Source organism: Pristis pectinata, chromosome 9, assembly GCF_009764475.1.
Source record: "Pristis pectinata isolate sPriPec2 chromosome 9, sPriPec2.1.pri, whole genome shotgun sequence".
NCBI lineage: Eukaryota > Metazoa > Chordata > Chondrichthyes > Rhinopristiformes > Pristidae > Pristis > Pristis pectinata.
The window spans coordinates 87,551,159-87,564,178 of record NC_067413.1 but is presented as its reverse complement, the minus strand read 5'-3'; the positions used below and the strand labels follow the sequence as shown (position 1 = coordinate 87,564,178).

The 13,020-nt window shown below is 39.6% G+C and overlaps 1 protein-coding gene across 1 annotated transcript in view; it reads left to right on the top strand.

Annotated features, from left to right (window-relative positions):
* Positions 1 to 340: 340 nt before the first annotated feature.
* The window catches only part of LOC127574061 (lethal(3)malignant brain tumor-like protein 4), a 238,484-nt gene continuing 225,804 nt past the window's right edge, over positions 341 to 13,020 (top strand). Inside the window, exons 1-2 of the mRNA XM_052022685.1 lie at positions 341 to 474; positions 1,606 to 1,755. Coding sequence (XP_051878645.1) covers positions 420 to 474; positions 1,606 to 1,755 — 205 coding nt within the window. The 5' untranslated portion in view covers positions 341 to 419. The remainder of the gene's footprint in view (positions 475 to 1,605; positions 1,756 to 13,020) is intronic.

Here is a 13,020-nt window from a genome sequence, read left to right as displayed (position 1 = left end):
ATAAATATTCCTGTTCTGCAAATGTTTTCTTTGGAAATCTTTCCTTGTTTGTTAAATGTATTCATGTCATTACAAAAAGTCAATTAAGACAGATGATAAAGTGTTTTATTTTTCCCCCCATCGGGAGCGAAAGGACACAATGTGACTGCTAACTGTTTAGCTGCGCTGTGGGAGCCAAAGCAAGAGAATCTGCTGCCGCGCGTTAACTGGACTTTGTACTTGTTTGGAGGTATTTAATTTAATTACCCAGCCTCTCGGCAGTTTTTGCCGCTTTCATTTAACACGCTGGATCGCTCTCTTTTCTTTAAACTGGTGGCTTTTTTCCCCCCCACCCGGTGCAGTTTTTCTTTCGAGCTGGGCGAATGCAAGCATCTGAAAAGATGCCTCGTTCAATGACAATTTATACGTTTCCATGAAAGATGTTGCTATATTTCAGATCACCGAGTGTTGGGGTTCAGACCTATATTGGAAAATGTAAACCAAATATTTATTTATGCTTTTCTTTTCCCGCAGTTTGCTGAATACGGAAGTAACATGTTGTAGAGGAACGGAAGCACTTTTATATATATGTAGATTAAAGTTGAATTTATTTAGTTTTGTCTCGATCTAGGGGAGGGTTTTAAAAATCAGATTGTTCCGCTGAAGAGACATTTATCTGATGGTTATGCCTTTATTTTGAACGAACGGATAACCCGGAGGAAAAAAAATTGCGGAATGCAAATTGGCACTCCTCTGAATATAGCAATGGAACAATTATCTGAGTCAGTGTTTGGCATATGGTATTTTTTTATAAAAATGTGTATGGTGTATAAATCGGGCTGTTCTAAAAAGACCGTTTAAAATGCAGCGTTGCACTTAGAATGAACGCTTCATTCACCCTGTATGGAGTTATACCGCACTGCACTGTGAAATTATTAAACTCACGTAAGTGAGTGTTTTTAAACCAGTCAACTGGATTATTGGACATCTGACAGAGTTAGTCACTGCTAATTGGGCAACTTCTTGGGATTGGATGTAAAATTATGAGGAATATTGGACTTGATTATGGTAAAAATTCTCATTGGGATATTGATGTTTCTAGGAGAAAGAAATAATCAGTTGAAATGCACTAATAAGACTTATGAAATGCTAATGAATACTTGCTGAACAGGTATTTGAGAAGTTAGTTTAGTATTTGGTGCATACTATGCAAGATATTTGTGTTGAATTATTAGTGATGTGCTTTAAATTCTTAGCACATTGAATGAAGTGAAATACAATTTATGGTTTATGAAACATATTTATTACTTGTCCTTTCCTGGAATGGTGCTTTGTCAGTTTTATCATAGATTTTAAGGTATTAGGTTGAAGTGGCATTTTAATAAAGATGGACTAAGTTTTGAAGCTGTGGCATCATACATTCACCAGTCATCTTTCACGTTTCCATAATGTCTTAATTTCTAAAATATTGTAGCTTTCCTATATTTTAAATTGAGAAGCATTTAGGACGACATTGAGGATTACTAAGAAAAGTGAAACAATTTTGGGGTCTTGAGAGCAAGATCAACTTAATCTATGTCTTGCTCTGAACTGAAAGAAATTGTTTGATTTGGTTCTTTCAAACAGTGAATCATTCTCGAAGAGGAAAGAGTAGAATGAATGCTGGGGAAACGCTGGAGGAAAAGAGAGCTGCTGATGGAAGTCTACTAACAAGATCTAATGCCATTTCCAAAGAAATGATGATGGAAGTTGGCCAGCAACCCCTCAATCTGACAGGTGGGAGGAGTTTATCTGTCTATGCATTGTTCAATCCTAAAAAGGATGTAAATGCTAATAATGCCTTTTTATTTATAACCCATGGGTCAATAGGTTTTGAAAGGTATACATTTATCGGCAGAAGCTTCTCTCTTCAATGATTTATTGAAAGTTGATGATGAATTAAACATAATTTTATAGGCATGTAGGTGTTCACAAAATGAAATATTATATGTAACGGTTAACACATATCAAGTCTATCAACTATAGACTATCCCCGGGTAACAAGCTGGTTCTGTTTTTAGAGACGTCCTTAAGTTGATTTTGGCCGTGTCAGAAAATACACAAAAATCACTCTTGCAGTAACCATACCTCCACAGTACGTAATGAATGGCATCAAAAGCACATTATTTCTAACAAGAAAGAACAATTACTAAAAGTGGGGATAGAGAGAGGAAACTAGTTCTGTTTGTAGGATTGAATGTGTGTTTGTACATTGGATTTTTGAATTTTAATAATATTATGGAAGCTCGTTCGTATATATAGGTGTCCATAAATCAGATGTTCTTAATCTGGAGACTGCCTGTACGAAGTAATTGGATTTATAAATTTGTTGTTTCCATTAAATGAGTGTTTTGTAGTTTAGGTAGGACCAACTAAAGAAATCTATCTGAATTTGTATTAAACAAAATCGCATAACCAGACTGAACAGGATAAATTTGTTTATCTGAAATAATGAATGTGAAAGATCTTTCAAAGAAATCAAATTGCTCCTTCATTATTTTAACCAAATGTGGTAGACTATCCAAGTGATAATTGTACAACTTTTTTTTTACCAAATGCAATCATGAATAATGACACACAAGTGTTTTGCTTGTATAAAGCAACTTGCCCCATGTGAACTACTATCTTAAATGCTTTTCAAGTCCGTCTATGATTGATATTCATAGATGTTTCCCACAATGGTTTTTTTAATGATACAATTAAAAATGATATGAATGATAATTCATAGCTTACAATTTATGTAATTCTCAGGTAAGGAAAAAGGGAAGAGCCCATTACAGTTGGACTGATTGAGGGTCTGCATCTCATTCCAAAGCCTGAGTGCACAAACCAGGCTGCTGCGTTTTAGATCAGAAAGTTAAACCAATAGCTAGTTTTCAAGAGGATGTAAAAAGATTCCATCACACAGCTTTGTGGAAGAGCAGGGCAGTTCTCTTTATGCCCTGGCTAGTCCTTTTCCCTGAACCACAATGATGAAAACATCATCTGGTCACTGCTGTTTGTGAGACTTTGACACCATGTGCTTTTACATTCTATAATGTGCTTTTTATATAGCAATATACCCACACTTTGGATGTATGCAATTGGTGGTTGTACACTTGGAATGTTGTGTGAGATACTATAGAAATAAAATCTCTTCCTATTAATGTTTTGTTGCTACCTCTATCTTTACTTTTCATTTCAATATGTCCACCATATAGATGGTAAAATGATTAAAATACATACCCTATTCAACATATTCCTAGTGTTGTGAGTAGTGTTTAAAATCCACATGATGTTATTATGGGAGACAATTGACTGTTGTCTATTGAATTGTTACATACAGTGTTCACTATTTTTGTTACTTTTTGCCTGCTATGTGCTGCTCTTTGGTCACAATGCGAATGAATAGATTTTTATCATTCAGGACTGAGGAAAATTGAAAACATTTTATCCTGCTTTTGAGCAGCAGGGGCGAAGCAAAAAAGTGAAACCAGTAATAAGTTTCCATTGTATTATCAATTTGCTACTGTGATAAACTATAGCTGATGAAAACTTACCTCAGCTACTTTGTTATTTCAGAGGTGGTGGATGCTGCCTATGTAATATGGATGCAATTCAGTCTTGTCTCCAATAGTAGGTCTTTGCCTTTTTTTCTGTAAGCACCAGCAGACGTAGTTGTCAGATTCAAGCCTTGCTGTAATGCTTTTCTAAACGGGTGTATCAGCAATGTAGACAATGCATGCTTTGCCCAGGTTAAAGGGGAATATGTCAGAATTGAAGAAAATTGTGGAGAAAATGGTTTTCTAATCATCTCTCCAGAGTAAAAACTGAAGGACAGTTTTTTTTTAACATGTTTCCTGGTAGTCATCACAATTAGTACATCACAATTAGTACATTTTTCTTTCAAGCTTTGTTTCAATAACAATTATTTCATTTTTAAACCTATTTGCTTTCAAATATGCAATTCTGATGAGTACTAAATGAAACTGCATGCAAATCAAGTGAAATTTAGTAATACTTTTCCATGGATTTGTTTCTGTGAAAATGGGGAAGTTCTGTTGCTAATCAGGCAGAAAATTTCTCTGAAAAAATTGATTCTTATCTCCCTCTACTTATACACGTTTCAACAGCTTGAAGATAAATATTAATAACAATGTAATGATGCTAGTGTAAAACATGAAAGAACCCCTAGCTTTTTTCTAATTCGTATTGCATAGTGGGATAACAGCAAAACCAGTTTGCATATAAAATGACTAATTCCTGCACTTTTAATGTACATTTTTGTTTGAAGTTATCAAAATAAAGATGAACAATCTTTCCTCTTTTTTAGATCCCCTTGCATCACAGGGGTCTTGAAATTTGCTACTGATAGGTGTTTATTGAAAACTTTTTCTTCCACTCCTGACCTGGATACAAAATTGGCTTGGTGGGAGGCAGCAGAGAGTGGTAGTGCAGGGTTGTTTTTCAGATTGGAGGCCTGTGATCAGTGGATTGGTACTAAGTTCACTGTTGTTTGTCACCCATGTTCATGATTTGGATGACAATGTTGTTAACGTGGTTCGTAAGTTTGCAGACAACACGAAAATTTGTGCTGTAATGGACAGTGAAGAGTGTTATCTCACCTTACAAGGGGATCTGGACCAACTTGAGAAGTGGCCAGAGAATAGCGCACGGAATTTAACTCAGACAAGTGCAAGGTGTTGCACTTTGGTAAGTTAAACCAGGGCAGGACTTGCATAGTAAACGGTAGGGCCCTGGAGTGTTGTAGAACAGAGGTACAAGGGGTACAAGTACATAGTTCCCTCAGAGTGGAGATACATGTAGATAGGGTGGTGAAGAAAGTACTTGGCACGCTTGCCTTCATTGGTCAGGGCATTGAGTACAAGATTTGGGACAGCATTGTCACTGCTGTACAAGTCATTGCTGAGACCACACTTGGAATAGCATGTGCAGTTCTGGTCGCCAAGATATAGGAAGGATGTCGTTAAGCTGGAAAGGGTGCAAAAAAAAAGTTTCTCAAGAATATTACCTGGACTGCAGGCCTTGAGCTATAAGGAGAAACTGGTTAGGCTGAGGGGTGACCTTGCAGAGGTTTATGAAATCATGAAGGGTATAGATAAGACGAATGCTCAGTCTTTTTTCTCAGGTAAAGGAGTATAAAGCTAGAGGGCATAGGTTTAAGGTGAGAGGGGAAAGATTTAAAAGGGATCTGACGGGCAACTTTTTCACAATGAGGAATGAGCTGCCGGAGAAGTGGTAGTGGAGGGTACAATTGCGATGTTTTAAAGACATTTAGACAGGTATATGGAGAGGAAAAGTTTAGAGGGATATGTGTCAAATGCAGGGAAGTGAGACTAGCTCAAGTAGACAGCATGAATGATTTGGGCAGAAGGGCCTGTTTCCATGCTATATGGCTCTGACACTTTAACTTTTCCTGGGCATTGGTTCCATTGGCAACTGTTACCTTCCAGTGCATTCCCTAATTGTCATTTGGGTAGTAAGATTGCAACTGTACAATACATCTTGGCTGATCTTGATGCCCTCATCTAATTTTACATGTACGCATGTGGAATCTGAATGAATGAATTTGTGATCAAGGCTGAAATCTGGATGACCTTTTCATCTTCACTTCTGGGACAACAGACAATAGCTTTTGTCCCAGTTGAAACTAGTTGACTTATCACTGACCATGGGTTCAACAAAGGATTTTTGGTGACATGATGATGATTCCGTTGATAGCAAAAGGAAGAAGCTTGCTTTTAATGCAAAATCACTAGATGCTGTTTTCGATTTCTTTGATTTAATTTTTTTGTGCCCCTCCCTCTGTAGAAGTATCTTGGTCAGCATAATGTAGTCTGTGGTAATCTGAAGAGTGATCCTACAACCTATCCTTTTTGAACTATTTTAATGTCTCCTTGTAGGAAAGAAACTATTTCATGTGATATCATGTTAACAGATGTCTTTTTCCTGAATAGCAACATTTTTTTTCTGATTCTTAGACGAGAGGAATTTATTTTCCTTTTTTTTAAATAGGATGATGCTTTTGTCAATTGTTCTTTTAAGGTGCTGCGTGTTCTAATCTTGAACTAAACAATTCCTGCATTATTGTGATCCAGGAAGTTTCAGGATTTTGAGATAGTGATAATGAAGGATTAGCACTGTACTTTCATATCTGGATGGTGCATGGTTATTTTTTTTTTTGTTATGTGCTGCTCTTCCTTTCCAAAACACAAAGAGCTTTTGTGAAAATATTGTCCTTTTATGATATTTTACTTAAATAGTCAGTAGTCATTGGCAACTAGCATTAATTTTTCCACAATAGTGAAAGTTGTGCGATTGGCCGATGTGCTTTCAAGTGTGCTTTCTTTGAAGTGTGAGCTGCCATAAAAATCATACAGGCTTAAGACGCATCTCAAGCTGCTCAAGTCATAAGAAAACACTGCAGCTTATGAATTATCAGTAAAATATATTTACTGTAGGATGATTTTATAGGAGAGCTAACCTAAATTAATCTTTAAAATCTATCTTTTCTGTTGCAAATGCATGTGTTGGTGATGTCAGCATATTAACACAGCCTTGCTGAAACAATATCTTAAACCTCTTTTCCATTTCCAAGACATGAATTTTGATGTGCTCAACTTAAAGATAAAGTCTCGTTCTAGTACCTTTTTGGGCATCTTTTAAAAGTGATCTTACCACCATGTTACACAGCTCCAGTGACCTGAGAGTCCTGACCTCTAGTTCTGTCTGTGTGAAGTTTACATAATCCTCAGTTTCCTCCCACGTCCCAAAGATGCATGGGTTGGTAGGTTAATTGGCCACTGTAAATTTCCCTAGATATAGGTGAATGGTACAATTTTGCAGAATTGATGGGAATGTGGGGAGAATGAAGTGGGATTTGTATACATGAATCCTTGATGATCAGCGCAACTCAGTGGGCCAAGGAATCTGTTTTCATACTGTATGACTCTAACTTTTTGAATCCAGAGTTTGCAGAAATAGTTGTAAATGGAAGTATTAAATATGGACCAAGTTTTCTAACAATAAATTGAGAGTTGGGGGTGGAGAGAGAGCATGCAGGTAGCTAATGAAGGTTGCACCTGAAATTCTTAAGCATTCTTTTTCTTTTGATGCTAAGTTGAAGTTGTTCTCAGAAATCCATCATGGTATGTGAGACACACGTGCAGCATTGTGAGTGAGCATGTGCAAAATAAGACCTGCCGGAAGTTTGCTGAGTGAGTTAGGACTTGAATCAGCGTGAGCACATGTTCAGCAATAGGAATTTTTCCACCACCATTCCCACCACCACCGCCCCTCCCCCAGTCCTCCATCCCCATTAGTGTTATTAATTTTGTCAAGCTGTTTCTGCCACTTTGCAAGTGTTTAAAGAGTTAGTTGAAGTTATAGAAGTTGACAGGGTGTTGTGTGGCCAGTGCTGAAGGGCTTTCTGTTATCTTTAGGCTTCTGCTCCAATAAACTGCTGCCATTACAAAATGTATTAGAATTGTTCTGATGTACAAGGAGGCAGTTTGGCCCCTGAGTCCATGTAAGTTTCCTGAAGAGCTGTCCATTCTGTTCCATTCCCACCACTCTGTTTACACAGTCTTACAAATTACACGTGTTGCTTGATTTACAAATGTTAGATTTTTTTGTTTTCAAATTTTTGGTATTAAACCATTGACTCTTGGGGGTGGTGGTGGTGGTATGTGACCTCAATTTACACTTTTGGCTATTATGCAGACTGCAGCAGTCTCCGTGCATAATGCATTTTGTACTTCCCCACACTGTTTTCTTTGTCAAGGCTGCAGTACTCAGCTTATTATCAGGGTTCATCAAAATTTATACAGTGCATTTTTCAAGATGGCTGCAAAACACTCAATGGTTCTGAGGATCCTAATTCTAAGGAAAAGTTGAGTTTATTGTCATATGCACAAGTACATGTATGCACAGATGCAATTAAAAAAACTTGCAGCAGCATCACAGGCACATAGCATCAGAAACTCATTGTTCACAAGAAAAACATCAACACAAATTATACACAATTTTTACGAGAAAGAACACAATTTAAAAACAAAAAAAAGTCCATTTTAGTGCAAAGTGGTCATGGTGTTGCTAGGCTGAGGTAGTGTTTAGGGTTGTGCAGGTTGGTTCAAGAACCAAGTAGTTGAAGGGAAGTAGTTCTTCTTGAACCTGGTGGTGTGGTCCTTAAGGCTTCTGTATTTCCTGTGCAATGGTAGCTGCAAGAAAATGGCATGGCCTGGATGGTGGGGATCTTTGGATGTTGCCTTCTTGAGGCATTGCCTCCAATAGATACTACTAATGGTGGGGAGGGATGTGCCCATGATGTATTGGGCTGAGTCCACTACTCTCTGCAGCTTCTTCCATTCCTGTGCATTCGAATTGTCATACCAGACCACAAGGTGACCAGTTAGGATACTTTCAACCGTACATCTGTAGAAGTTTTAGAGTGTCCAGTGACAAACTGAACCTCCTTAACCTCCTAAGAAAGTAAAGGTGCTGGTGCACCTTCCTTGTGATTTCATCAATATGCTGGGCCCAGGACTGGTCACCCAGGAATTTAAAGCTGCTGACTCTCCACCACAGGTTTCCCCCAATGTAGACTGGTGCATGTTCGCCCTCCTTCCACATCCTGAAGTCAACAGTCAGCTCATTAGTTTTACTGATGTTGTGCAAGAAGTTATCGTTGTGGCACCACTTAACAGTGTGTCCTATCTTGCTCCTGTACACTGACTCATCACAGTGACCCAACAACAGTGGTGTCATTGGTGAATTTGTATATGACATTGGAGCTTAGCCACACAGTCATTTGTATGTAGAGAGTAGAGTAGGGGGCTAGGCACACAGCCTTAAGGTGCACCTATGCTGATGGTCAGCGTGGAGGAGATGTTGTTACCAATCCTTACTGATTGAGGTCTGCCGATGAGGAAGTGGTGGATCCAGTTGCAGACAGAGGTACAGAGACCCAGGTCTTGAAGCTTGATGATGAGCTTGGATGGGATGATTGTGTTGAACACCAAAGTGACAGAATTGTGTTGAAGTCACAGCAAGCTAGAAACATCAATACTGGATGTAATTCATAGGTGTGTAAAAGGTGAAAGTTGGGTGGACATCAACAGTTTGTCAGATCTTGCAGCTTCAACAGTGCAAACATTCCCTAACAATAGGATCAAAATGAAAATTTGTGGCCAAATGTCACCCTGGAAGTGCATTACACATTACAAAGACAGTGTTGTTATAATGCAGAGATTGGGAAAATGTTTAATTGTGTGATTAGAAGGTCAGAATCAGTGGCATGTGCTCTGGAGCTTGATAAAGATCCAGGGAAAGCAAGGTTTTTCTTGGTAATTCTTCAAACCTTCTCCTCTGCTGCCACCTTGACATGCAAAGCCATCACTACCAATTCAAAAACAAAGGTTCGAACTCGGAGCAAAAGTAGACCATTGGATTCCTTGGGCCTGCTCAAACATTGTATAGCATAATGGCTGACTGCAACCTCAACTTGTCTACTTGTGGAAACCTTCCCTGCCCTTGCCTTTCAAAAATATGCTTTGAAGATTCTGCATCTACCAGATTTAGAGGAAAATAGCACCATTGATTTGCAACCCTCCCTGAGAGAAGATACATCACCTTGTCTCTGGCTTAAATGGGCAAGCCCTTATTTTATGGCAGTGATTCTCGCAAGCAGAAACACGTGCATTCTATCAAGATTCCTCTAATTAATTACTTGGAAAAGATGTGGAGGAATAGGCCTGAGGTGGATTGAAGCAAGGAATGTTTTGAGAGTTCCAAAATAAGGCAGGCGTAGCTTGGACCAGTTATAGCTTCACAAAGCCACGTCTTGGATTTGTTAGAATTTAATGGAGATATCAAAGTTGGTTGGGATGAGAACATTCACTTGATAGAGGACAACGGATGGGCCTTTGTCCAGCAAAAACACAAAGGACCTCAGGCCATCCTCATGTGGGATAGAGAGTTAAAGGAATTGGACGTCATGAAATGAGCCGGTTGAGACCCAGAAAGTGAGAAATATTGAAGTGGCGGAGGTTGCCAGAAGTGTTGGTATAGATGGGAGGAGACTGAATTAATGTAGAAAGAACAGAATCAAGATAGAAAATATTCGTTATATGGGACAAGAATAGGCTGAAATGATTGGTCTACCAAAACGGTCCTGTTTGTGGCTGTGTCTGTTTACATAGAGATACACAGCTCTGTAGCTGTGACACTTTACTCTGTACTGTTATTATTTTTATCTGTACTACATCAATGCACTCTGTACTAACTCAATGTAACTGCACTGTGTAATGAATTGACCTGTATGATTGGTTTGTAAGACAAGCTTTTCACTGTACCTTGGTACAAGTGACAATAATAAACCAACACCATTTAGGAGAAGGCCATTTGACCCTTGGAGCCTGGTTGGTCATTCAGCGTGACCATGGCTGATCATCTAAATTCAGTTCAGGGTTCCTGCTTTCTTCCCAAATCTTTTGATTGCTTAAGCCCTGAGAACTGTATCTAACTCCTTTGCAGGGACTATGGGGAAAAAAAGCATGAGTAAGCCTTTTGGCTCTTTGTGCTTCTCTGACATTTAATAAGATTATCACTGGCCGTGGTGCTGCTTTACTGCACTTTTCTGAAATTCACTTTAATCCTGGGTGTTGGTGATATGGTCAGCATTTACTTCCCAAGCCTAAGTGCCCTTAAACTGAGAAACTTGCTCAGCCATTCCAGAGTGCATTTAAGAGTTGACCGCATTTGGGAGGGGATGGTTAAGAGTGGCATATAGACAAGGCTGGGTGAGGGCAGTAGACTTACTTCCCTGAAGATATTGGTGTACTAGATGGCTTTTTACAATAATTTCATAATATTTTCCAGTCATCATTTCTGAGATTATTATTGTTGTTTCCAGATTATTAACTGAATTTAAATCCACAGTCGCGGTGGTAAAATTTGAACTTGAGTCTCTAGTTTGTTAAACTGGGTGTCTGAACCTTCACTGCCCTCTGAACAGGGAAAAAAAAATTCTCAGATTGGTCCTGAGCGGCTGCACTTTTATCTTAACATTGATCCCGCATCTGGACATACCATTTGAGAGAAAGCATCATCACTCTATCTACTGTGTCAAGCTCCATAAGAATTTTGTATGTTTGAGATCACCTCTCACTCCTCTAAACTCCCAAAGTCTGCTTAATCTCTGCTTGTAGGACACCCCACCACTCCATCCACCTCTTCTCCCCCCTTGCCAACCCAAGAATCATTCTGGTGAACTTTCACTGCACTGTTTTTATCACATGTATATCCTTCCTTGGTTCAGATCTGTAGATGATATTCTAGATGCTGTCTCAGAGCCCAACATATCTGCAGTGGTATATCTTTACCCGAGTCTCTAAAGGCCAACGTGCTATTTCCCTTCCTCCATATTTGTTGTGCCTGCATATTTTGGTGACACCCAGGTGTTGTCAGAAAAGGTTCTTTCAGGTCTTAAGGGCAGAGGGCTTCAGACACAAGTCTTTGTACTTTAAAAAGGAGAATTTTATTTACAAAGACAAACGCAGGGACAGAATGGATGGGAACGGATGCACACTTGCTCACTCTCAAACAGGAGATCGCGAACTTGAATGGAATCGCAACGGGGTGAGGTGCGCGTGCACACACACTCACACACACACACACACACACACACACACACACACACACACACACACACAAAATAACTGGTTACAAATGATCAAGGAATAAACAATACAATGTTTGAACACCCTGATTCTGGACAAACATTGGCTCTTCGGTCTCGGGAGTCCTTAACTAACTGCCCTGAAGTAGTGCACAGTTACCTCAACATCCTTGGAGAGACAGAGAGAGAGAACGAAACATGCAGCACTTTTATACTGCTGGGGGGCTGGGTGGTCCAGCAAGGACAAAGGTGTTTAAACGGGCCAATGGTTAGGTGTGCCCAGGAACAAAGGTGCTCACAAGGACCAATCCAGGTGGTCCAGCAAGGACAAAGGTGTTTACCTAATGGGTGGGGTGGAGCCAGACCTTGATTGACAGTGGTGTTGCTTTCGGCCATGTGCTCGATGATGTCATCCCAGCCAGAGGGGTCAGTGTTGTCACAGTCACGTGACAGCTATGACCTTTCATACTACACCAGGTTCCCCTGCAGTTCACCTCAGGGTTATAAATGCCTTTTGGACCACTGGCCAGGTAACTTCCACATTTACCCCCACCTCACCCAGCTTGCCTGATATATTGCACTGTGCGAATCTTAGACTTCAGCTCATAAGATAAGTTATTTATTTATTAGTCACATGTACATCGAAACACACAGTGAAATATGTCTTTTTGCATTACTGAGAATGTGCTGGGGGCCAGCCCATAAGTGTCGCCACTCTTCTGGTGCCAACATAGCATGCCCACAGCTCCTAACCCGTACATCTTTGGAATGTGGGAGGAAACCGGAGCACCTGGAGGAAACCCACGCAGACACACGGGGAGAACATACAAACTCCTTACAGGCAGCAGCGGGAATCGAACCCAGGTTGCTGGCGCTGTAATAGCATTACGCTAACTGCTATGCTACCATGCTGCCAACTGTGAAGTTGTTTGAGCTGCAGACACTAATAGCAGAATTGGTCACCATGGATCATAACGGTTGCCATCAGCTCCTTCATGCTGTACCTACAAACATCACTTGCCATTGTGCAATTATTTAGCTTTATTTTAACACAAATCCGCACCATTGCACTTGTGCCATTAATGTCCTTAACTTGCTACTGTCCATACTATAAGTACTGCACTCAGTGGGTACTGCATGTTTTGACAAAATGCACATTGGTTGTGGAGTTGGTGAATGTTTAGGTGGTGGTTTGAGTGCCTATCGATTCAATTATGTTGTCCAGGATCATGTTGAGTATTTTTTTATTATTTTAGAGCTGCATCAAGGCAAATTTTCTATGCAACTCCTGATGTGCCTTTTAAACACCGGAAAGACCTTGGGAG